Source organism: Prionailurus viverrinus, chromosome B4 (assembly GCF_022837055.1).
Source record: "Prionailurus viverrinus isolate Anna chromosome B4, UM_Priviv_1.0, whole genome shotgun sequence".
Taxonomy (NCBI): domain Eukaryota; kingdom Metazoa; phylum Chordata; class Mammalia; order Carnivora; family Felidae; genus Prionailurus; species Prionailurus viverrinus.
The window spans coordinates 92,524,250-92,552,089 of record NC_062567.1 but is presented as its reverse complement, the minus strand read 5'-3'; the positions used below and the strand labels follow the sequence as shown (position 1 = coordinate 92,552,089).

At 37.7% G+C, this 27,840-nt stretch overlaps 1 protein-coding gene across 1 annotated transcript in view; it reads left to right on the top strand.

The window, feature by feature from the left end:
- The window catches only part of PTPRR (protein tyrosine phosphatase receptor type R), a 245,859-nt gene that overhangs the window by 106,783 nt on the left and 111,236 nt on the right, over positions 1-27,840 (top strand). Inside the window, exons 3-4 of the mRNA XM_047868277.1 lie at positions 19,861-19,974; positions 23,043-23,198. Coding sequence (XP_047724233.1) covers positions 19,861-19,974; positions 23,043-23,198 — 270 coding nt within the window. The remainder of the gene's footprint in view (positions 1-19,860; positions 19,975-23,042; positions 23,199-27,840) is intronic.

The window sequence follows — 27,840 nt, the reverse complement described above, 5'->3', positions numbered from 1 at the left end:
CCCAAAGTCATATAGCTATTAAGTGAAATAACTAGGCTTCATACCCAGACCATCTGACTCCAAATTGTTGCACTTAACTGGTGTGCTATCCTGAACAGGAGATAATGTTCAAGTGTATGTGATTGGTATCAACTCTGAAATTACTGTGGCTACTTTCCCCTGAGATCTGTGGTTGAAGCTAGTCATTTCTCAAAATAAGCAACTGCATTCTCTGTAACTGCCAACTGATATCATTTCCCAGATATATATGGTGATTTTACATTTTAAAACTCTTGGAAATTAATCTAACAATGTAACATTGTATTCAAAAACCATTACTCAGAATTATTTTAATGTGTGTGTATCCCTTTACAGATTTTAACACATTTATATAGTTATAAAGTATACATACTTTGTATTATGTATGGAAGTATACAACTTTGCATTATGCTTATTTCACTGAATATTAGATTATGTACGTGTTTAATTCATTTATTCATTCAAAAGGTATTATTGAGCTTCTAATGTAAGCCAGGCATTGTCTAGTTTCTGTGAATCAACAGTAAGCAAAATTGCCAATATCCCTATCTTAAATAATGCCTTCTAATACAGAGAGAATATTATAAATCAATGATGGAAAGTGCTGAAGTAGAATAAATAAATAAAGCAAGGTAAGGAGGCAGACAGTGACAGATAGGCAAAGTGATATTTTAAAATAGTCTGATTAGGGAAGGCATCTCTGAAAAGGTATTGTTTGAGTAGAGACCTGCATGAAATGAGGGTATGAGCCCTGCATATATCTCAGGAAGAGTATTCCTAACAGTGAGGCAGTACATACAAAGGCTCTGAGGTCAGAGAGAGCTTGCTGTGTTTGAAGAGCAGCAAGAAGACCAGAACAGAAGGGGTAAAATGCGGGGAAGATTGGTAGAAGATGCAGGCTGGGACAGGGGTGAAGGGATGGACAGAGGAAGAGAGGATGCTGTTGGGAAGAACAAGTGGGGCCCCTGGAGGGTTTCTAGGAAAGTAGTGATACAATCTAATTTATGGCTTAAAGAAGCACCTGCGTGGCTCAGTTGGTTTAGTGCCTGACTCTTGACTTTGGCTCAGGTAATGATCTCATGCACTGTTAGACCAAGCCCTGCGTTAAGCTGAGCATGGAGCCTGTGTGAGATTCTCTCTCTTCCTCTCTCTCTGCCCCTCCCTCACTCGCTTTCTGTGTGTGTGTGTGTGTGTGTGTGTGTGTGTGTGTGTCTTCTCCCCCCTTCTCAATACATAAATAAACTTAAAAAAAATTACTCTGGCTTTGTTCAGAAAATAAACTACAGCGGGTAGAGTAGAGGCAGCGACCAGTTAGAAGGCTATTGTAGCCAAAGTGATAGATGATGGGAGTTAGGGTGGTAATGGCAGAGGTGGTGAGAAGTGGTCTACTGAATATTGTTCAAAGGTAGAACTGATTAGATTTGCCAGCTGCTGTGAGTCCTGGGAGAAAGGAGGCAAAAATGATGCCTGGTTTCTAACCTGAGCACACAGAAGGTTGAAGTTGCCAATTATGGAGAGGAAGGAAATTAAAGGAAGAACAGATTTGGGGTGGAGGTTGGTAAGATAGGAATCAAGAGTTCAATGTAGACAAGATCAAGTTAGTCATTGTTTGTGCTGGTCTTAGTCTATCAATAACCAAGGTTGTGGTTGAACTGGCCCTTGCAATTCTTATTATGATTGCAAGATGCTCTTCAGTGATAACCATCAGGAAAGTTTGAAAAAATAAAGGTTTATTACTTACAGCATCTGGCAAATGCACAACACACCTGGAGCCACACAACAAGATCACGGGTAGAGAGAGAATGCAAGCATGCACCCAGGGTTCTGCTTTTGTGGGGGTTGAGGGTTTCATGGCTCACTCTTTATTGATAAATTTAAAACATATGGATGGGAAGAGAAAAGCAAGTGGCCCAAATGATCAGTTGTTGAAATCAACCAAGATCTCTAAAACAAGGGAGTTTTGGTAGGGGTAAGCAGCCTAGCTCTTTATCGGGTTGTGTGGCTAGCAGATGTGTTAATTGGAGTTTGCCATCTTCGAAGTGGATGCCTTTTTTGAACTGGACGCCTCTTTGATGTGGATGCATCAGCAATCACAGCTTAAGTCAGGCACCTGCATTGCAAAAAAGAAAAAAACAATAACTGTCAGAGCTTATGTTACCGTCATCCAGGTGGATATGTCACGTATCCAATGGATATACAAGTGTTGAGTTCTGAGAATGAGTCCTGGTTAATTTGAGACTGTAATTTAGGAAAAAAAAGTAATAGATGAAGAATTGGGCACATGACCATTCAACGTAGAAAGGTCAGGAAGATTTGAAAAGAAGTGATTGGTGAATGAGAAACAAAACCAAGGTGTGGTCTCCTGGAAGCCTGGTGAGAAAAACGTATCATAGAAGGGATCCTCTATGTCAAAGGCTCCTGGCAGATCAAGCAACATGAAGACTGAGCCTTGGCCACTGGATGTAGCCATGATGGTTTAGTATAACCTGATACAGGGAGAATGGCAGGTCAAATTGTGGAATTGGAAACAATAAATACAGACAATTCTTGAGACTTTTGTTTGAAAGGAGGGTAAGGAAAAGGGATGAAGGCCAACAAGGAGATCTTTTGGTTTGTTTGGCTTTTGTTTTAACATAAGAAATATTACAGCACATTTGTAAGCAGATTGGAAAGACCCAGTAGTGGGATACCTGGAAGGCTCAATCGGTTAACCTTCTGGCTTCAGTTCAGGTCATGATGTTCGTGGTTCGTGGGTTTGAGCCAGCATGGGGTCTTTTCTGTCAGCGCAGAGCCAGCTTGGGATCCTCTGTCTTCCACTCTCTCTGCCCCTCCCCTGCACACACGCATGCAGTCTCTCTTAAAAATAAACATCAAAAAAAAGAAGAAGAAAGAAAGAAAGAAAGAAAGAAAGAAAGAAAGAAAGAAAGAAGAAAGAAAGAAAGACCCAGTAGAGAAGGTCAACTAATGATGCAGGAAAGGGAGAGACAATTACACAATTAACCTCCCACTGATGCACCATAATGAACTTACCCTTTTTGCAATGATGTTCATTTAAGTTGCTTCTGATTTTTTTTCTATAATGCTGCAAAGAAAATCTTTGTGTCCATTTATTTTTATTCATTGAAATCACTTCCTTAAGATAAATATGCATGTGAGGTATTAGTGGATCAAAGATCATGAACATTTTTAAGACTCTTGACAGTGCCCTATTTCTTTAAAAAATCAATTTACCGTGCCACCAGTAATGTATAAATGATTTTTTTGCAACCTTGATAGTTATGCCATATATCTTGAGCCCATAATTCCTGGAATCCCTATAATGTCTCAATTGCCCTTATTCTAACAGACTGATAGTTCCTTAAAGACAGAGATCATGTCTTAATTATCTTTATTTCCTCCTGTTTTTCAGACCAAATATTTCATTACTAATAATAATTACAACAATCATTTATCTGAAATCCCTCTGTGTTAAATCATAATGATGTGCATATGGTGAAGTGGAAAAAAAAATCGCCAGTTATGGAATCAAACCAACCTGTATTTGAATACCAGATTCATTAGGTGGGCTTTGCTTAAATCACTTTAAATTCCCCATTGGTAAAAAGATTAATAATAATCCCTGCTTTCTAAGTTGTGATGAGAGTTGAAATATCTGTAAATTCCCTAGCACAGAGTAAGTATATTTTAGAGGAAATAGTGGAACTTCTAGAAAAACTTTTTCGTGAAAATACCTTGTGAACATATCATTTTTTAAAGACAGAAAGAAAAGAAAATCCTTCATGCAATACACCTTGTCTATAGTCCACAAATTTCTCATCTTATAGTTTTGTTAATTACCATTAAAAAAAATCCCCGTGAATTTCAATTCTAGTAAACTGTCGAAACAGCAAGCACCTGGGGTATCTCTTGGGAGTGCACGGGCTGCTACAGCAGGCCTGGGATCAGCACTGTCTCTAGAAATAGTACCAGGCAGTTACCTCCAGGTGACTAAATGAGGCTTCATCTCAGCACACAAGCTTAGAAAGCTTTATGATTAGTCCAGCTTGCTATGATGAGGAAATAACACAAAGAGCACAAATGGAAATCAAACTCATCACAACATCCAGTCAATTTCCAAACAGGTAAGAGAATCTTTCGTGACATTAACAGTGCGAGGTTAGGAGGGTAAATACTGAGATTTATGTCTGTATCTGTTTGGGTGGCTGTATATGAGTGAGTCAGCAGAGAATCTTTGTGATATCTAGGGAAATATCTTTAGCCTCAAAGTTGAAAATTGAAATAAAATGCCATGCAATTATTCAGCATCTCTAAATAAAGATCCTACCGCAATCATAAGAAGTTTCTCGTAAAATGTGTATCCATCCTAAAGAGAATGGAGTTACAAATACATCCACTTGGACAGAACTGAAAAATACATGAAAGATACTGAGTGGAGCGGATATTTTCTTATGTAGTTCCCACACTGACATTGCGGAAAAGATGACCTAGCTTGCATTTACAATCTAGAAAGGGAAACGTTAAATGGACTAAGTCACTAAATCTAGATGTTTTTTTATCATAACTGCATCTTGGGGGCCCTGCCTTTGCAAGCTGACTTCACTAAAAGACTAGTCAGATCTTCCATTGTAATCGGATGTGGGGGACCAAGGAATGAAAGTTAGTGACATGAGACATCCCTGGTCTAATTCCCAACCAGGGACCTCAGCTTTGTTGTTTTCCACCAGTAAACCAAGAACTGTCTGCCCTCATAAGAATTATGGCTCTCATTAAAAATTATGTATGAATTCATTAGTTAATCTGCACAGTGCTATCCTCAGGTGAAAAACCTCGCAAAACATTTAGTTCACTTAAGTTTATTTCAAAAAATATGTATTGAGTTTAGAATTTAGTTTGAGTGTTTAAAAATAATATAGTGGTTCTGGTGTTGGTACAAAGTTATGGATAATTCTGATTTTATCTGTGGTCTGTGATGATGAATAACCATGTCAAAAAATACTGCATCTGGAGTTTCAACTCATCTTAATAATAAAATTGGTGTAACTTCCTGTCTGACTCAATATTGCAGAAAACAGTCATCAAGATGGCCCAAATATATCATTTGATTCAAGTCAATCTCTATTTGCCATGAAATATAGAGTTGTCAGATTTTCTTTCTTTCTTCTTTCCTTTTTTTTTTAGTATGTCTCCTGTGTGAAACTTGAGCAGATAATGATCCCAAATGATTGCTTGACATTAATTTCAAAACAGGATTTTGGGTTTAGAAGCAAGATTTTAGACTAAAAAGAAACAAAAGTTGTTAGTGATTTTCTTTTAATGTCTAGTGCATGGATACTTTTTAATGTGAGGAAGGCTAATGTGTTTACAGTCTGTCATTTGATAGAATTTAAAGTTTTAAAGAAGATGTGACTTCTTAGTTTTATATACCAAAGCATCTTCCCTGACAGTTTCCACAATCTTAAATTTATTTTTTTAATTGCTAGGGTGAATTACTCAGATGACGATTGATGCTGGGCTGTGTTGTATGAAATTAGACATTTCTAAATTTACCTGTAACAGGAGAAATAAGTTAAATATAGCCTCCATTGTTTTTCTTATCAATCCATGCACTTGTATTTAACAATTTAATAATTAGACCAGATATAACAATCCTAATAAGTACCGTGGCCCCAATCATGTTAAAAGAAAAAAGACAAGAGTATTACAGAAAATACTGGAAGAGATAACATGAAATTGGCTGGGTCATGCTATGCATTACAGTTATGCTGCAGACTACATCACTTAGAGTCTTTCTTTTCTAGAAATGAGATGGTTCTCAAGGTGTTAATAACTAAAATAACACATTGTGGAAAATTATACACTTACTATTATTTTGCCATCTCATTCTGCAGATGAAAAAACACATAAGAACATTGACTAAATCTTATCCCATGTTCTGTCTTTATTCATTTTTACTTATGCAGAAAATGTGTTAATTCCCACTGTGACAGAAATATCAAGATTACCGAGAATAAAAGTTGAAAGGACACTAGATTGTAGAGTTCTTATTTGCATCTCAAAAACACATGCCAGTAGACCTCATTTCACTTTAGCATGTTTCTTGGAGAATTATGTAGTTCACCAGAAGAGCAAAAAACAGAATCCTATTACAGTCATTGACGTAGAACATAAACTACTTCGTGGAGGGAATGGAAATAAAAGAAAATTTATAACATCCTTCCATGGACGTTAGCCTCCAAACCACCCTTGCGATCAGACCGACTCTTCACAGTCCGTGTCGTCTCCCTGATGGTTCACAGCTCAAGCGTTTGCATAGGAAAATTGACAGTCCCGAAAGAATAGATTTCTGTTGATTGAATGTAAGCACATATAAATCAAAAGGACCCACCTCTCTATTTTACCCACACTGGGAGTAAAGCACCCAGTGGCCAGTGAGGATTGCTAATTTCTTCCTTTTTTAAAGTAACATTTATATATTTGATGGTTTTGGAAAATATCAGTTTCTGACTAGCAAACAACAGCTTGGAGAGTTGAAGGATTATTACTTTGCCCTTGGATATGTATTTCCAAGCATCCCTAACTGCCACTTAGAAGTTAGTTTGGTCTCAGTTCTTTTTTTTTTTTTAATTTTTTTTTTTTAACGTTTATTCATTTTTGAGACAGAGAGAGACAGAGCATGAACGGGGGAGGGTCACAGAGAGAGGGAGACACAGAATCCGAAACAGGCTCCAGGCTCTGAGCTGTCAGCACAGAGCCAGACGCGGGGCTCGAACCCACGGACCGCGAGATCATGACCTGAGCTGAAGTCGGCCGCTTAACCGACTGAGCCACCCAGGCGCCCCTGGTCTCAGTTCTTAATGGAAACAGTGGTCAGATGTCTCCTCTGTCCTTTCACAAAAGCTGCATGAGTGTCGCGGTCATGGCTGTGATGATTACACTTTTGTCATCTTGACGGGGCTGGGTGTAGAAACCTGAATTTGTCTGACCTGGTTTTCCAGGCAACATTTGCCTGATTATTGGGCTTTTGTCCAAACAGGGTTTCTGCTTGGCCCCGATTCCAACCATTTTCAACTCCAGCTTTTGGCTGCTGTGTTCTGCCTCCAGCATGAGAAATGGTGAAGGAAGTGGGGGGAGGACTGGGGTGGAAGTAATGTGGGGGCGGGGTGGGGGGGAATGAAAAAGAACACAGGAATAAGAATAATGGAGAAGTAACATTCAGTACAAGATAGAAAACATAATCCGGGGAGATGAATGGGGAAATTTCTGTCGGCTTGGACATATAATAATGAGACTTGAAAACTCTGTTGAAAGCAAGTAACTTGCTATTATGTTTGTTTACTGTACCCAGGGTAATATCTCTTTGTGGTTAAATCATGATTTTTCTCCTGTCTCTAAAGAACTTTGTATTAAACCTCTATTTCCTTCTATTTCATCCACAGATGTTTGTAACTTTTATGAAAATATTTTTATAAGTTATAAATAGACACAATTTCACAAGGTATGGGAATGGCAGTATCATAAAAGTATAGTTTTATTTTATAACATATGGAAGCTTTATCTCCTCCAGTGAATTTTTACATGGGAAAGTCAAGACTTGTACCAGTTCATGATTTTAAGAATATCTTACTGTAAGGATGGGGGTTTACTCCAAATCATATAGAATCTAAAATTTTCAGAACAGTGTATAAAAGTTTCTACTTAATTGCTAAATTTTAGAGGTCTTCAAAGGCAAAAGAGAGGTTTTTTATAAGAATGTTACTAGGGGATGTGAAAGGGAACACTAATTAAGAGGTAATATTAAAATAGAGTAGAGAGATTAATGAAATGAAGAAAAAACTAGGTTATAAAAAGCTTTTTAAATGAGTAGGACAAAGGCTTCTAATCTAAATCACTTAATTTGATTGTTTAATATTATTATTTAATTTTTAGTAGAGAGAAAAAAGAAAAGGATGATGAATATAAATTCTATATCTATAAATATATAATTTAATTTAATGCAATATCTATAAAGAGCCTTCTGTATGGTTTGGGATTTGGGTTGACTGTTCACATAACCATGGTTTGCAAGGGTGAAGTAGGGAGGAAGTGGAAGCAGAGATTCTGAAATCAAAAAATCCATCTTAAAATGTGCCATTTTAACTTTAAACCTCCAATATATATTCTCTCCAAACAGTATGTCACTTTAGAAAAATCAAACTGTTTTGACAATTGCTTTTTCCTCTGACCTAAATTTCCTGACTGACTTTGGCTACAGCTCCATGATAACTGAAACAATCAGTAAATGCAAACACTGCAAACACTGGAAATCCAATCAGGCCACTTCTTCATGTGTTGATGTTACTACTGTTCCAGGAAATAAATAAAGAGCCTTCATTTAATCAACAAAGTTGCTACTTTCCCCTTGCCCTGAATTTCCCCTTGCCCTGAATATCCATAGAAGCAGGTCATTTAGTTAATGGTTCTTAACATTGATATATAGTAAATTCATATCTTTTTGTTTGTTTGTTTTTGAGAGACAGAGCATGAGCAAGGGAGGGACAGAGAGAGAGAGACACACACCCAGAATCTGAAGCAGGCTCCAGGCCCTGAGCTGCCAGCACAGAGCCTGACGCAAGGCTGGAACCCACAAACCAGGAGATCATGACCTAAGCCGGAGTCGGACAAGCAACTGACTGAGCCACCCAGGAGCCCCTAGTAAATTCGTATCTTTAAGCCTAGTTTATGGAGCACCTTTTATCTGTCAGTTTTAGCTGGTTTTTATCTAATAACTAATGTGATCCTCAAAGCCCCATGAAGGGGCACAGTTATTGTCCCCATTTGGCAGATGATGAAACTGAAACTCAGAGAGAAGTAATAATTTGACCAAGGCCCAGGATTAAATCCAAGTCTGTCTATTCCCTAACCATGCTCTGACCTATTATATTTTAGCGTGGCAAGGTTTTTTTTTATTTGGTATTTACTCACCTACCTGAAACTTCCAAACACACAAACACAATCATTTGAGGTTGTGTTCAGTCTTCCTAGTAATTAGAAAACAGAGTAGGCCAAAACTTTTAAATGTGTGAGCTCATAATTCAAGAACCTCCTAAGTATTTCCCTTTCCCACAAGGTCTTACCTTTCTAAACAAGAAACATAGAGACCTTTTCTCAGTCTCAGTACTACCAGTACTCATTCAGCTCCTTCATGAATCTTTTAACCGATTAGCTCATCAATTGATTTTAGCTGCCTGTAACTACAACAGAGCAAGGATGTGAGAAACTCACGAAACTGACATCGCAATTGTTTTCCAAATGTCTCAGAACATTACTCTGACCTAAACTCTAGTATCCTCATTTCATGTGTAAAAGGGGTAGCTCATCACAGTGCAGGATCTTAAGAAGCAAGATTAAGTCATCTGACATGTTATTGTTATGGCATAAAGGTCCATATGGTCCATATGGTCCATAAGACCATAAAGGTCTTAACTATATGGAGCAAAAGATTTTTCTATTTACCATTCCATCTTTCTCCTTTTGTTCTCAACATAAACTGGTCCTGGCGTTCTGCTGGTTTCTTCATTGTATTCTCACTCCTTAACCCCCTAAAATCTCAATATACACCAATAACATGCTGATTTTAGCTTATGAGTTATCAACTTTTACTAACCCTTAGTAACTCATTAAATGACCCTTAGGGATAAATAAAAATCTATAGAATTGTACATCATGCACCCATATTTCTACACAGTGACCCTAAACTTTTAAATGTGTTCCAACGAAGACTCATTTGGCTTCCCAGTGCACCGGACCACATTTTGAGAACCCTACCTGAAATCCACCAGTTATGCTTCATCAACAAATCCAACAGCCATTTATTGGTCCACATTTTTCTTAATCTCCAGCCGCATCTGGTAGTGTTGGCAAACCTCTTTTAGGAACTCTTCTCCTGACTTCCATAATTCCATATTCCTGATTTTCCTCTGATCTTTCTCTCTCTGGAGATACCCATGCTGAAATCAACACCAACCAACAAGAAAACTTTTAGAGCCTTTTTGCCTTTTTCTAGATACTGGGGGTGGGTAATGTCTGACCTTGTAGGGCTAGTGTTGGTGTTAGAGGAGGCCTAGAAATAGCATCCTTCTCCTCCCCACCTAAGATAGAGGAAGCAGCCTGTGGAGATAAAAATGTAGCTTTATTCTTGATAGATCTGCTGGAGATATGACTGAGGAGCATGATAACAATATACTTCTATGACTGCCTCTCCATCGTGGGCAAATTTACTGACTAGTCACAGCAATATCAGCCAACTGTGGTTTCCCCTAAAGGGACAGAGCTTTTACAACTTACTTTACCACTTACTAAGAGAAGACCAGATGATATGCTCTTTACAGACAAGCAGACCGCAAAAGGAAAGCACAGAGCCCACATGCCCCAGTATCTCATTCCAAATGTACCAATTATGCAAGTCATTTCCCCTCTGCTGGGGACACCAAGGAGGACAAGAATTAAGGAATATTACTGTATTTGGACTGCAACCACACAGAATAAAATATCAGCGTTGGGGAATAAGTGTTTCCTCCTAACATCATGGAAGGAAGAAATCTATAGAAAGATGATAGTTACAGCATCACATTAAAATGGATAAATATTTGTATGATACATCTGGGTATATCTAATATATACACATGTATATTACATTATATTGTATTGCCTGCCTATGTATCAGAAAAAAGCTAACACTAAAAACACCACAATTTTTATTTAAGGGTAATGGATAAAGTGTTAAGAATAATATTTACTTCTTTTACTAATTCTTGTGTTGTCTAAACCTGCTACCATGACTATATTTAATTCTTATCATTAGAAAGATAAACTTTAAAAGTCTCAAATTAGCCACAAGAGATAGACACTGATTTTTGAATTCCATTTACAACCAATATGGCACACAACTCAGAAAAAATTACATTGACTTTGCCTATGAGAAGCAAGCTTTAGAAAGTTTTAAGATGAGGGGTATCTGGGTGCTTCAGTTGATTAGGTGTCCAATGTCAGCTCAGTAGGTGATCTCACAGTGGGTAAGTTTGAGCCCTGCATCATGTTCTCTGCTGACAATGCGGAGCCCCCTTCAGATCCTCTGTCCTCCTCTCTCTCTCTGCCCCTCCCCTGCTCACTCCCTCCCTCTCTCTCTCTCTCTCTCTCTCAAAAACAAACATTTTTTTAAAAAATTCTTAAAAAAATAAAGTTGATAAGATGAAATGAACTTATTTTTTCTGAATGGTGGAAAAGTCAAACAGAGACATATTAATTACAAATCAAATATAAGTTGTGTTAAATCAATTCTGTGTGTTTTTGAATGATTAGGCATTTCAGATGAACTACTTAACCAGATATAATGCCTCAAAAGTAGTGCCCCGGTTTTGTAACCTTTCTACGCCTACCATGGAATCCAGATTCTTCCAATTAGTAACAACACCATGTTGATTATGAAGATTCATGTATTCTTTCATTCCACAAAGATTTTTTTTTAATACTGACTATGTGCCAGGTACTGTTCCAGGTCCTAGGGATATAGCACAGAGCCAGACTGACAAGGTCCCACACCAGTGGGGCTCACATTTTAGTAAGGGAAGAAATAAAAGAAACAAACTGTCAGATAGTGGTAAACACCGTGAGGAGAAGACAACACAGTGATGTGATAGGTGGTGGCCAGGGAAGGTCTCTCTGAGGAAAGTGGCATTTAAACTGAAAGCTGCCTGACTGGAGAGGGCCACCATACAGTGATACTGAACAACTCTTCAGGGGGCAAGAAGATGCCAATGCCATGAGGTAAAAATGAGGGAGGCTTGTCTGAGAAATGGCTTGAGGGAAGGATATGAGGCTCAGAAGAAACAGGAGCCAGTAAGGCCTTGGAGGCCCTAATTGAATTTAACCCTAAGAGTGATAGAAAGCCAGGAGCATTTTAAGAGAGAAACAGAAGCTGAACTCAGGAAAAAAATAGACTTAAAAATAGATACAAAAGGCAGAGAAACTATAAACAAAAGTTTTCTGTCACTTCTTGTCTAAAACTGTGAAGAGAGAACATATCTTGTCTAGAGCATCACAAAGAGCAAGCCAGCAGAACTCAGAAGATACAAGAAGATAACAATAAAACACATATTACAGAAATCAAAACCACATTAGAAACAAAAAGGATAGAACAGATTCTGCTGAAAGCATATGCCTGAGAAAATTTCAATTGAATAAAAACATACAAGTGGTAAGAGAAAGTAAGTTCACAAAATAAAGTAGTTAGAAAGACAAAAAAATTTATATAATTGCACAATTTGTGTCCTTGAGGATGAACTAAAAAATTATGTCAAAGAAAAATCATTCAAATGTATAATAGGAGAAAATATTTCTGAAATAAAGAATCTGGAATCTGTAGACTTCAAGGGCATGGCTGGCTGCAGGAACTATCAACCCAAGGAAATACCCTGATGGAAATTTTTAACTTGAAAGATGACGACCCCTGTGAGATTTCAGACGGAAACAGTAGAGCAGGTTATCTACAAGACAGGCTAGCCTCAAGCCAAGGTATTTTTCATGGCAACTTTCAATACCAGAAGGTGTTGGAATAATAGCAGAGTTCAAAGGCAAAAAATAAAAATAAAGCTTGAATCAAGAATTTAATATCCAGCCAACTTGTCACTGTTACAAACACCACATACATTCTCAAACATGATGCCTCAGGAAATATAGCACTCATGAACCCTGCTTGAAAGAAGCTATTTGATAATGAAATCCGGTTAAATAAGAGATATAGCAAACTAAAGAACTCAGGAATAGTGGCACTCCTATTTAAAAAGGCTGATCATGACCACTGAATCCATTTGAATATTTAACTAACACTATAGAACTTTAAAAATTATAATTACAAAACATATTCATCAGTGTAAATAATGCTAACACAACCCAGTATCCGAGTGACTTAATACAATAAAAGTTTATGCTTAATTCATGTCGTTTAATCAGGGGTGTTGGGCAGGGCCTCTGTGTCATACAGTGTTTTGGGGTGCCTTTGTGTGGCTCCACCATTTTCACAGTCTGAGAGTCACCCTGGAACCATCCAGCTTGTAGACAGAAGAGAGAAAGATAGAGAAGGCACCCTCATTCTTAACTGCCTCATACTGAAAATATCACCTCACTTTCAGTTATAATAATTGGTGAGAACTATCACATGGCTTCACCTAGTTGTAAATGGGCTGAGTTTCCAGGAGGAGGCAATAGGCTGGATGAGTAGTCTCTATTACACAGAATATAATGTAAATATATAAAACATAACAATATAAAAATAATAATATAATTATAAAAACTGGGAGATGATCATGAGAATTGGTGGGAAGAGATGTACATTTTCTTTGTTTTTCATAGCAGGAAGTTAATAAATACTTTCTAAAGTCTATAAATCAAGAAATAAAAGTTTAAATATATTGGCATATATTATTTAATACTATAAATATAGACACTGGAAGAAAAAAAATACAGAACAACAACAACAAACCAGACCACAATGCAAAAGATAGAAAATTAAGGAAAAATAAAAACAGATTTAAAAAGATAACATAAAATAATACAACACATCTAGGTCTGTTAAAATAATGAAAGTGAATGGGATAAACTAGCCTATTAAAGTAAGACATTATTAGATAAGAATCTAAACATGATATTTGATTACAGTATATATTATAAATATAGAAATATATCCCAGATATATTAATAAGTGAAAAAAGCAAATTGTGGAATGGTATGTGTTGTTCATTTGTACTTAACAGTGATAAACATGATATATAATATATATATGTTATTTTTATATAATATATGTATAGAAAATATTTGAATGATACACAGGAAGCAGTGTTATTTCTGGATATTGAAAGGACAAGCATGTTTTCACTTTTTACTATGTATCTTTCTGTACCTTGATTTTTTTAATAATAAGTATGAAGTTTTTATTATAAAAACTTAAACAAAATATAACTAAAGTCCAACATGGAATACTCTTGGAGAACTGAAAGATGCAAACAAAAGGAGGAGGAAGGCAAGGTTGTGGAAGGCTGACAGAATGGTCTTTGAGCTGAGTCTCCAGGGAGAATGAAGCCCAGCCAGTGATTCAGATATACACTGACACAATGCAAAAGGGTATGGCCTGTTTAATACACCTTACATACAGCTGGAGGGTAAAGTGCATGATGGGAAGGACTGGGAGGTAACACTGGAAGGACAGGGAGATTGCAGTGAACCAAGGAGTTAGAACCTCTCATTAGAAAACGAGATTTCCTGGGGCACCTGCGTGGCTTAGTTGGTTAAGCATCTGACTTCCGCTCAGGTCATGATCTCACTGTCAGCTGTGCCAACAGCTCAGTGCCTGGAGACTGCTTCATGTTCTGTGTCTCCCTCTCTCTCTCTCTCTGTCCCTTCCCTGCTTGTGCTCTGTCTCTCTCTGTTTCTCTCTGTCTCTCTCTCTCTCTCAAAAATAAATGAACATCCAAAAAAATTTTTTAAAGAAGGAAGAAATAAAGTTAGATTTCCTTAAAGTATTTTAAGTAGTGATTACATTGGGCTAGCATTCTGCACAGATCACTATGATGTCCATATAGGGAATGAATTAGAAGCCAAAGAAGATTGGCAACCCGTGAAGATTCTATTCAAACAGTCCAGATGGCCATGGTAGTCGTCTGACCCAAGATGGTAGAAATGTTAGATGAAAATGAATTCAACCTTCAACAGATATTTAAAAGGTAGAATAAATAGAACTTGATAATTAATCGGATGGTGGGATGAAGAATGAGGGAAAAAAATCAAGCCAATTGACTCCCAAATATGAGACTTCATCCCATTATATGGGATACAGAAATAGGTGTAAATTTGGTCACAGAGGGGGAGAGGAAAAAAGGTAAGTAAGTTCAGTTGGTGATATTGAGTTTGAAGTGTAAGAAGTAGGACATTCATGTAGAAGGAAGCAGGTATAAAATTCTGAGAAAGGTGGGAATGTAAAATATGAAAATAAGAATAAAATAATGTTGGGGCATCTGGGAGACTTAGTCGGTTAAGCCTCTGTCTTTGACTCAGGTCATGATCTCAAGGTTCGTGAGTTTGAGCCCCACATTGGGCTCTCTGCTGCCAGCATGGAGCCCGCTTGGGATCCATGTCCCCCTCTCTCTCTCTGCCCCTCCCCCGCTCGCACCCTTGCTTCTCTGTCAAAACTAAACATTTAAAAATAATAATAAAATAAAATACTGTCTAAAAATAGCAGAGGACAACACAGAATTGTAAAAAGGGACGTGGCAATTGTATAAAATGCTTCTGATAGGTCAGGGTCTTCTCCTTGGTTCAAAGACATAAACAGGGAAACTTTTGCTTTTATTCCGGGAATTCACTTGACAATCTAACCTCTGGACAAAATGGGACGCTCCTTGTTAATAATGTGGAGTTAGACATCCCAGGTAGCAATGGGCACACAAAGTTAGAAAGACATTGGGCAGATTCCTCTTGACAGGCTTGGTCCTGAGGAAGCTGGGTTCCTCTGTGGCTGTTGGGAACGGAGACTTTGAGGGGCTTTGAGGTCATCTCTCTAGGAAGAGAGTTGACCATTTGGCCTTCCTCCTCTTAATGGGGCCACTGGGTGTGGTCTTGACTCTTACTGGGTTTGATCAGATGGCAGACCAGGCTGCATTACATCAAAAGGGGTCTAACATTTAGAAAACTGCCCCCCTCCCAGGCAAAAATTATTCACCTGTTCTTGAAAAATAAATTGCTAAAAGCCAATCACATACTTCTAATTTAAATATAATGCTGGTGAATAGAATTAAGTACTACATTTTAATGAATTCCACTGGACTGATTTATGTCTAAGGGTCACAGGCTTCAATTACTTTAGTGGACAATCCAGTGATCAAAGAAAGTCTTATTACAAAGTAGTATCTCTTTTTCCCGAGTTGTGGGCTAGCTGGGGTGGACTCTAGGCCCCAGATAAAGAGTGTTGACTCAGAACTCTCTTAACGATTTTGAATTTATTTTTGTGAATGGTGTGAGAAAGTGGTCTAGTTTCAACCTTCTGCATGTTGCTGTCCAGTTCTCCCAGCACCATTTGTTAAAGAGACTGTCTTTTTTCCATTGGATGTTCTTTCCTGCTTTGTCAAAGATTAGTTGGCCATACGTTTGTGGGTCTAGTTCTGGGGTTTCTATTCTATTCCATTGGTCTATGTGTCTGTTTTTGTGCCAATACCATGCTGTCTTGATGATTACAGCTTTGTAGTAGAGGCTAAGGGATACAGGAGTACTGATGCATAGGGGCACTTGTACCCCAATGTTTATAGCAGCACTCTCAACAATAGCCAAATTGTGGAAAGAGCCTAAATGTCCATCAACTGATGAATGGATAAAGAAATTGTGGTTTATATACACAATGGAATACTATGTGGCAATGAGAAAGAATGAAATATGGCCTTTTGTAGCAATGTGGATGGAACTGGAGAGTGTGATGCTAAGTGAAATAAGCCATACAGAGAAAGACAGATACCATATGGTTTCACTCTTAGGTGGATCCTGAGAAACTTAACAGAAACCCATGGGGGAGGGGAAGGAAAAAAAAAAAAGAGGTTAGAGTGGGAGAGAGCCAAAGCATAAGAGACTTAAAAACTGAGAACAAACTGAGGGTTGATGGGGGGTTGGAGGGAGGGGAGGGTGGGTGATGGGTATTGAGGAGGGCACCTTTTGGGATGAGCACTGGGTGTTGTATGGAAACCAATTTGACAATAAATTTCATATATTGAAAAAAAAATAAAAAATAAATTAAAAAAGTATTGCCTTCTGTAAAAAAACAAAAAACAAAAAACAAAAAAAACAACTCTCTTAACAAGGCAGAGGCCAAAAACATTTAAATACAGATGGAGTTTGAAATCTTTGAATTTTTTAATATGTTCCATTTTTTTCTGTATATGTATTTATAATACCAATAAAATACTCGGTTGTTTTTGGATAGTAACTCTATTTGCATTATTTACTGCAGTGAATAGTTTTATGGCTTGGTATTTGCATTTGGAAAGAGCCTTTGAATCTCTCGAAATTAAAAACTTAAATCATTTGTATGTTAAATAATACAAATGACTAAATGGGTTTAGAATTCAGACTAAAATATATCCTGCATTATTGCATGGTAACTTTGAAGTTATGACACTATTGTTATTGCCATGGAAATTTATATTCTATCATAGTTGTTATGATTTTACATGATAGGAGGAAAAGAAGCTGTGCATCTCTAGCACCTATCCAGAAGGAAGGAATGAACATATATCTTCTAACTACAGGAATTCTTACACTTTGATTTCTTCTGAAATAGAATTCTCATTTTGTCTCAAATCTTTGTTTTTCTCCAGTTGCACTCATACATAATGTCTGGCACATGTTAGACCCTCAAATATATACTTATTTGTTTGTACTTCATTTGAGTATCACTATTTTATGGGGGATAGTCAGAAATGCATGCCAGTTTTTCTCAGGCAAGCAGAGAACTGAGGCAAATTATTCAAATATTTTGATGCAATGAACCAGTTGACTGTAATTTTAAACTAATTATTTCAACTAATTTCTTGACTCTAGTTAGGTAGTCTAAATTCCTGTTTCAAATGCACAGCTTTTGCCTTCTTAGAAAGTTGCCATTTTGAGTGATTTTTAATCTTGACTTCCCATTTCACTTCCATTTACCATTTTCGTCTGGGGAACTTCGATTTTAATACTGTTTCCACAGTTACAAGCGTCGAGCTAATCATGACCCTGGGAATTGAGTTCTCAAGTGTGTATGCAAGCCTCTTGAGTCTCGGTTCCCAACGTAGACTGCTGGCTCCAAACCCTGCCCGTGGGGATCAGAAGCAGTGCCTGCCTGCTCACCCCACCTGACAAACACTGGGGGTGAGCCAGAAGTCAGTGGTTCCTAATCAGCATTTGCAGGAACTGAGGAACCCGTCTTTGGCCTTGCAAAGGAAGAAGAGTTAAGTCTCTGGTGCAATGTCCCCTATCTGTTGGTGGTTTCCACAGCCTTGCAGAGCCAAAAGGAAACTGTTGGACAAAAGGAAGCCCTCTCTTTCTCAGAACCACCAGGTGGACTGAGTTTTTCTTATCTGTTGGATTTTCCATAAGACATGTTTCCATAGAACATAAAGCATGCATGAAACTATAATGCTTTCCTCATTACTACATTTCCAAATCCTGATCATCCTTCTGGGTTGAGCTCAAGTCTTAGTTTTCTGTATTAAATTATGCTGTTTTATATCAGAAAAAATTTTGGTCTATAGACAAGTAGAGAGAATAATATAGCAAACAATTATAAATTATAAAATAATATAGCAAATATACATTTGATGGGTTTTATTTCATAAAAAAAGTATCACTGATGGTGTTGATATAGCTTTTCTACCTATCCCCCAACATAATTCTCCTTTCCCCCTCCTCAGAAGCAAGTTGTACTTTTTCATTGGACTGTTAGCTAAAGTTTTGAAATGGTTCTGACCTTTTCTGGATCTCAGTTTTTGGCAAGGAGTCCAGTTTCAGTTTCCTAAGTGACCCACTTCTATGGTCCCTGACCCTAGGCAAGCATTAAAAGGTACTAAGGTGTGGGTGCCTGGGTAGCTCAGTCGGTTGAGCATCCAACTCTTGATTTCCAGCTCAGGTCATGATCCCACAGTTCTTGAGTTCGAGCCCTGTATCAACCCTGCTGCCGTCAGTGCAGAGCCTGCTTCGGATCCTCTGTCTCGTTCTCTCTCTGCTCCTCCCCTGCTCGTGCTCTCCCTCCCCATCTCTCAAAACTAAATAAACATTTAAAAAAACAACAATAAATTCTTGAAAACGTTCCATTATCCTTTTACAACAAGCTGTGAAAAGGTCCTGTAAGAATGTTTATACTATAGTAGATTATGCGTGTAAGCCAATCTCTTTATCACAGAAGTGCACAAATAGAGGTGTGCTCCACTTTATAGAATAGATGATATTGCAACCATCTAACAGCTATTTTATAACCTGCTATGGTCAAGTTAATGAAATAAGCATTATAAAATATAAGAAATGCATAAAGAGTTGGTTTCCCCATCTTGCAAAATACCTACCTCAAATGATTATGATGCATTTTTGAAAATACTTTGTTAACTAGTTCACAATTTTACTTTAAATGTAGTAATACCACCCATGGCTTAAACAAAGGCTATACTATGAATTTTGTAATTTGATTTGTATTTTAGGAATTTTTAAATATTTATTTGTGCTTTTTCCCCCAAATAACCTGAAAATTAAGAGTGTTTGCCCAAACAAATGAAAAACAACTGTTTACCTTAGACCAAATTATGAGTACCATTGGCTTCTTTACCGGAGTTTGAAAATGCATTATTGCACCTTGTTCTTTTGCCTTGCACTGGCAGTGGATCACTACATAAAGAAACTGCCAAGTCTAGCATCACAGAACCTACACAGCATGTGACTGTGTGTGAACACAAATTAAAGATGTCCTAAGGCTTGGATTGCTGAAATGTACTTGGCCGTATACTCCAATCTGTCATCTGGCCTTAAGCTAAAGACCAACACACATTTCAGGGAAATTCCTTATGAATTGATTATTCCCTAGCTTTATTTATTATACCTAGACAAATTGCATCATATTTTTAACTAACATCATTTAAAATTTCACATAAAATGTCCCTAATCTCCATTAAAAATGCAGTAAAGCACCATGAGTATGAATTTCTCAGTCACAGAAATTGTCATGGTCAGCCATCAGCGGGCACTGAATGTGGAACCAAAAATTTACTATAATTTTGATTTCTTTTTTCCTCTATTTTTCAGACGCTGCAAATGGATGTAAACAGGCTGAACATAACCTTGCTTCGGATATTCCGCCAAGGAGTGGCTGCAGCTTTAGGACTCTTACCCCAGCAAGTGCACATCAATCGCCTCATTGTAAGATGCCTACATTTTGCATTCCCAGTACAAACTTTGATCTTTATTGAAGGCTTTAGTAATAAAGAGACCCCGTGCTACAGTTCTATGGCCCAGGAGCCAAATCTGGCATACCACCTCTTTTTGCAAGGAAAGTTTTATCGGAGCAAGCCTCACGCATTTGTTTACATATTGTCTATGGCTGCTTTCGTGCTACAATGGCAGAGCTGAGTAGTTGGCTAAATTGAAAGCTAGAATATTTGGCTAGTTGGCCCTTTCCAGAAAAGTTTGTCAACTCTCTGATAGTTCAGGGCTAGCTACTATCCCGATAGATATGAACAGAGGGGCCGAAAATACTTGTCTCACCAACGTAACACTACTCCCAAAATATTCTCCTTAAGAGTGAGAGCTTCTACATCAGTTAAGACACCATCTCCAGACAGTATCTATTTAAACCCTTCAAGTGTATCAGGATGAAGGGTACCAAAGGCACAAGGCAGAGGATTTCGAATAAAGAATAAAGAAGACCCAACCCTTCAGGACAGCAGCACAAATGGAATGCATGAATAGATAAGGCTGGAAGTCATGAGAAAACTTAGATGGGGATCTGATCTGGGGTGGGGATGAGGTAAAACCGAAGGATCTTTTGTAGAGGGCCCACTTCAGACCTATCTATCAGTCACCCACATCCTTTCTTTCCCCCTTTCCTCAGTGTTTGGGAACCTTGATGTCATCCAACTACACGTTCCCATCTGCATGTGAAGGTGGGTGTGAGCAAAGGCAAAGAAAGGCAAATTCAAATCATAAGATTTTCTCTTTGTAAAAATCTAATTACCTAAGGTTCCTGTGAAAAGAGGCTTTGGGATCATCTAATATCTCACTGCACATACCCCTCCTGTAAATTCTTACGCTCTTGCTTAGGCTTATCTGTCTATTGCATCAATATCTGTATTTTCAGCTACGGAGAAGAATTTGCTTTTTATTTTGCTTTAGAGTTTTTGTTTCTTTGAATTTTTTCTGTGTGTGGAGGATGAGTTGTTTCAGACCCCATGATAACTTTCATTCCATGTCAACTATTTCTTGAGACTAAATAAACTTAAAAAAAAAAAAACCAACTGTAGTTTTTAACACAGTACCATTGAAGAGGAAATACAACACTCCCCAATATCCTGAAAGAATTAAAATTGGTTTTTATATCCAGGTCATAGCCGGCTCAAGTGAGAAGACAGGGATTACAGATGTCTTAGATCTAGACCTAAATCTTTTAGGTATGCTTAGATATCTTGGATATACTTTTGTGTGTATAGATTTAATGAGCATAATAGCTCTTTGCAGGGATGAAAAATAGTTTTGGAACACACAGGGAGGTATATGCTTATCCTCAGAGAATGCTAGTGGCATTTATATAAATATATAAATATATATATATATATACATATATATATATATAGTTTGTTTTTAAGAGAGTGCGAGTGGGGGAAAGGAGCAGAGAGAGAAAGAAAATCTTAAGCAGGCTCCACGCTCGGTGTGGAGCCCAACACGGGGCTTGATCCCACGACCCTAGGATCACGAGCTAAGTCAAAATCAAGAGTCAGATGCCTCAACCGAGGCACCCCTATATAAGTCTGTTTCTAAGAGCAGTTATTAGAACAGATGGAGCTGTGATGATGCAAGAGGCAGTAGAGTACAGTGCTTTGGAGGCAGGCAGACAAAACCGTACTGCATTTCAGCCTGACCATGTCCTACCATGTGACCTTAGGCAAGCCACTTACGTTTCTTCATTTGCAAAATGGAAACTATGATACCTATGTCCTGGAGGTGTTTTCTGCATTAAATGGATAACAGATTTAAGGTACCTAGGAGTATATCAGGCACAAAACAAGTCATCTATTCCTACCATTGTGGTTATTAGGTCAGAAACTGTTTAAATTATTATAAACATGTTTCACGTCAGCATTATGCTGTATTTAGTCTTTGTCTGATATCTCCCGCAAACACAGAAACGTTTTTTCTGGGTTTCCAGGAGGACACTGACCCTGCATCTTAGTGTATGTGCTGCCGAAGTGAGCATGATACTGCATTTTATACCTGGCTGAACTTCTGATAAATTGCACTGAAAGATCGTTGTCTAGCATGAGCGAACTCCATGAATCAACAAGAAAATTCCCTCCATAAGTGCAGTGTTATTTCATTATGTCATTTTTGTGTGGTGTTTGTTTTGTGTGTGCATGTGGCGTATCAGCCATTTATGGTAAGAAATACCGTGTTTCCATTTCAGCTAAGGAGGTAATACTAATAGGAAAGTACCATGATATTACTGCCCGGCATATGCATTTCTACCAAGGGTAGATTTTAAAAGTATAATATACTTGAGGTGAAAGACAGGATCAGGGAAGCAACTTCAAAGTTCATCTAGCATCACCTTCCTTAGTTCAGCCTTTACGTTAATACAAGTTATAAGAAAAATATATGGAGTGGTGGTGTCTAATAATTGTACCATTATAACAGGTTTTATTTAATTCATTTGGTTTAAAAGGTTTTTTTTAAGTTTATTTATTTATTTTGAGAGAGAGAGCAACTAGGGGAGGGGCAGAGAGAGAGGGGAAAGAGAGAATCCCAAGCAGTCTGCATACTGTCAGCACAGAGCCTGATGCAGAGCTTGAACTCACGAACCGTGAGATCATGAACAGAGCTGAAATCAAGAGTGGGACGCTTAACTGACTCAGCCACCCCGGCGTCCCTAATTTATTTGATTTTAAAATGCCTCTTTAAACACAAAATACTTCGGGAACGTCTACACGATATGTTTCAAAAATCACAATATGGAATGGAAATTAAACCAGAGTCCAATGAAATATAAAGATACAAATCTTGAAGTGTCAACTAATTGAAAGAAGGCCATTGGAAAATCTCAGGCTTTGGGCTGTTAATACTGAGTGTACCAGATAACTAATAAATGTGATTGCCAAGATGCCTTTGGACATTCTAGGGTTCTGATTTTCTTTAATGTTTCTAGGGGGAAGGTGAAAATATTTCCCAAAGCTGTTTAAAATGCCTATTAATGTACACAAATAATTTGCTTTTACTAGGGAAAGAAGAACAGTGTTGAACTATTTGTGTCTCCTATAAACCGAAAAGCAGGAATTTCGGATGCTCTCCCATCTGAGGAAGTGCTACGTTCACTTAATATAAATGTCTTACATCAAAGTTTATCTCAATTTGGAATTATAGAAGTCTCCCCTGAGGTATGTTGTTCATGGAATATTTCATTTAAAAATGTGCACAGCTGGCATGACATGGTAACTCGATTCCGGGAGGTGTTGAAATGAAAGCTGTTTATTGTGTGTTATTTGATAATAAAAATCTCCCTAAGGGTCAGAATTCTCTGATCTTCATACTTAATATGTTTGTTCCTTACGGAATTTATTTTCACATCAAAATTCCACTCTGAGGCACTTTCTTCTCCAAATCTTTATGGTCTTGTAGCTTCTATTGACTTATCCAGTAAATTGTGTTGAAGAAAAGCCATTTGGATATATTTGTCGGTCGATTACTTGAAACTGAAGTGTCCAAAATTACACCCTTCTATTCTCTTCTTCAACAGGCGTACTCCTCACTGCCTTCGTTGTCACAGTGGTTGCCAGATACTTACCTTTGTCCACAATCTAGGAGTTCATTTGAGATGTGGTTTTTGTTTTATTTTATTTTGTCTTGTTTTCTGAGGAACATAATTTTAAGAACTATGAATGTATTCTTCATAGTGTTTTCTAAACCTGCACTTTTTAAATTGCCCCCACCATCTCCGCCATCCTCGCCCCTGAATAAATTCAGTCCCTTTTTACCTTCTGCTATGTCCCATTCTAACAAACTTGCTGGAATGATCATCATCCTGAATGCATTTAATTAAATTCACAGAATCATAGACTCAGACTCTGAGGGAGCATATGTGAACATTTTACAGATATAGAAACTAAGGCTCATAGAAATCAAGTGACTTCACCAAAGTGACAAAGCAAATGAGGTATAAAACAACCTTTGACATCTAGACATCTCGACTCCTAGTCTCTTCCCCTATGCAGGGAAGCACAATGCCTCTCACTTCAGCAGATATCACCGGGGTGGTATAAAAAACTTTGGTCCAAGACTGAGCTTGAATCCCAAAGCCAGCACGTAAGATGTGTGTGACCTTGGGCAAGTGATTTAATCTCTATGAGATTAAGTCTGTCTTTGGCATACTATCAGCCTCTCTGAGCCTCAGTTTCTTCATATCCAAAATGGGTATAGTAAAAAAAAAAAAAAGGTGGGGGAAGTATAGTTTTATCTTATAGACTTGAAATATGAATTAAATTTTAGAAATATATGTGGAAGTCCTCACACAGAGTAGGGACCAAACAAATATAATTTGAATGCAGGACAGTTTTTTTATTGGCAGAATGAAGATGTATTTCATCATTGAGCCATGACTGTAACAACAACCTCCAGCCAGTCTTGCTGCATCTAGTTTTGCTCTCCCCCTTGCCCTCTCCATGCTCTGCACAACCCCAACACACACACAAGGGATTTTCCCTCTTGTCACACAGAGTAATCTTTTTCAGAGCAGATCTGGCCGTGCTCTCCTAATCTCCTAATTCTTGATTCTTCTTTGGCTTCCTAAATGCTATAGAATCACATCTAGATTTCTTTTTTTTTTTTAATTTTTTTTTTCGACATTTATTTATTTTTGGGACAGAGAGAGACAGAGCATGAACGGGGGAGGGGCAGAGAGAGAGGGAGACACAGAATCGGAAACAGGCTCCAGGCTCTGAGCCATCATCAGCCCAGAGCCCGACGCGGGGCTCGAACTCCCGGACCGCGAGATCGTGACCTGGCTGAAGTCGGACGCTTAACCGACTGCGCCACCCAGGCGCCCCTTTTTTTTTTTTTTTTTTTTAATTTTTTTTTTCGACATAGATTTCTTAATATGATATATGGTCCTTTGTGCACTGGACTTTCTGATTGTTGGACAGCACCCTCCTAGTTTATGCTTCAGTACCTCTACACTCAGTGAGTACCAGGACACCCCCATACTCTCTTCCCTCCATGCTTGTGCATATGTTGATCCATCTGTACACCTTTCATGGTTCAAGATCAGTCTACTATATAACAAAGCCTTCCCTTGTGCTTCCACAGATGTGGGCTCTTGCTTTGTGTTCTCACTGAGCTTAGTGCAAGAAGCCCTTATCCCATCTTGGTCTTCAAATCTATTTCTACCCTATAGGCTCCTTGAGAACATATGCCATTTCACTTTATCTGTTGTCTCCACCCCTTCATTCAGACGCTGGCATATAATGGCACACAAATAGACAAGCAGTGTGCTAGGTAGTGTCCAAAGTTGGACAAATAAATGAATAAACAAACAAGTAAAAAAATAAAATACGATTTTGGCTTTCAATGAGTTTGTATTCTTGTATAGGGCAAATAAGATATAAGCAGATAAGGAGAATACATGGTAATGTTACCACACTGGGCCATAGGAGCTTTGAGGAAGAAAGCCCCTCATTTCCTGCTTCAGAGAGGCCAGGGGAAAAGGTCAATATGAGCTTAAACACCCAAACTCCTCCTCAACCCTGATTGCATGTGACTCTGAAGGGCTTCCCTTTTGTATCCAACCAAACACCATTTCCATATCTAGGCCCTTGACAGACGGCCTTGCACACTATCTTGCCCAGGACAGTGCTGTAAAATTTAAAAAGACCATTGGGTTTATTTATTTGCTCCCATAATCTTTCAGTGAATATTATAAGCACTCTTCCCTGTTGCTTTATTCTGAGTTTAAATGCCACTCTGAATGCTTTAGGAATACAGCAGCTTAGTGAGTCATCCAGATTTGCAAACCAAGAGAAGCTCACCAAACAAAAAAAAACAGTAAAAATTAAGTATTTGTCCTCCAACACACCTCAGCCCAGTGATAATGAGGGGCTTGTCACAGAACTATTAGCCCACCATAGACCACAGGTCTGTAGTGTAGTTGAAGAATGGAAGTATACTTGATGGGCAAAATGTGATACTTTTTATGAAAGTGTAGAAATTTAGAAATCTAGGAAATCTAGAATCTAGAGAATATTACCTGACAGGAGACTGGGAAGTATTTTAATTGGATATGAGGCATTTCAGTAAGGAGAGAAGGATGGATTGTTTGCGGCTTTTTGTTCAGGCACTTCTAGAATGGACCCAGCATTACCCTCTGACCTGAAGTCCTAATGCAGAAACAGGAGAAAGCCATCTATGGTCCCGGGCAACCTCAGCAACATAGGGTCCAAAGGGGCACTGCAAAAGCATTTGTTGATATTTGTCTAAGCTGGTGATGGTATTCTGTTTCTCCATTTCTTTATTCATCTTTGTCATTAACGCTGATAACAACTTATGCCTCAACCCATTCTTTCACATTTTTATTCCAAATTATCACTGTGCTGTGCTAACATGTTTATTAACAGAAAAAAAAAAGAATATTGGTATTTTGGTTTCTCATCCTTTATCTGGATTAGAGAACACTGTGAATGCAGTCTCAAAGCATCTATTTCTAAGTTAATATGCATTACTTTCAGGGAAGGACATGTTTTCCATCGTTGCCGTTTCTTTATCTGCTTGATTTAATTGGAAATGACTCTTGGGAAACAAAAATACCAAATACAGAATTACTTTTGTTTATTCATCTGTTTTCACTTTAATCTAACTTTTGGGGGAGAAAAAGATATTATTTCTTTTATATATTTTTATGAGCTGGAACATTGTAAGTGCTCCCATATTTTTTTATTATAAGATGCTCATAAAGATAAAATTAGACTTCCTGTTGCCTAGTAAATTAAATCTTAGGGAAATAAAATGAAATCCATTATTTTAGTTTCTATTTTTAAATTTTTTTATAAAATTAATTAAAAATTAATTAATGACTGAATTAAATATGTATTGAAATAGTAAGTTTTACATTGATAATGCAAAAATGATCTAGGATTTGCTGTTGTTGTTTAATGGCGAATTATGCCAGTTTGGCAGGTCTTATGTTTCAAAGGAGGAAGTTACCTTCCTTACTAACAGACCAAGGTGCTGAATGATGCTTTCATGGAATATTCACATACAGAAAAAAATACATACCAAATAAATATATACCATTACCCATGAGCATGGTGATTATTCCTTGAAACTAGAACATTAGTCAACAATCTAAAGAATTATAGTCCTGACCATACAAAGCAGAGGAGGAATACAATTAAAGATAACATGTGTTGGGTAATTCAGAACGAATTGTTCACTTTATGCATAATACAGTGGACATTTAGCATTTATCTAACAAAATTATATTGTTGTAGGATACACCTTGTTTATCTACCTAACTCAATTAACCGATAATTAAAATATTTCCACTTCATTCTTATTCTGTGTGCTTCATCTCTTCTAAAAAGATATATCTCCTAAAGGCCTCTGAATCATGTCTTCTAGCATTTGGGATGTCTCCCATCACTTGGGATCAGAATTGTTTAAAAAAAAAAACAAGACAACTATCGCGCATCAAATTATTAAACAATGCAGAGAAGCCGTATTGTGGGTACAGGAAACAGCCCAAATTTTAAGTAATAAACAAAATTCATCAGCTTCTTTCACTGCAACAGAGTTGAAGGGCAAAGCATGTAGGTAGATGTAGCTATGATATAAGACATAAAGATAATACAGTGGCATTGGGTTTGACCTGACTGTGGAGCCTCTGAATTATTGAACCCTCAGCCCTTTGACAAACTGTAAAGGCATCACATTAACCTTATGCAAAGGTTAGATTGGAGATTCCTGTGAATTATACTCTTTTGACTTGTGGGATCTTAACTACAAACTTTTCCATTTATTACCCTATCCTTA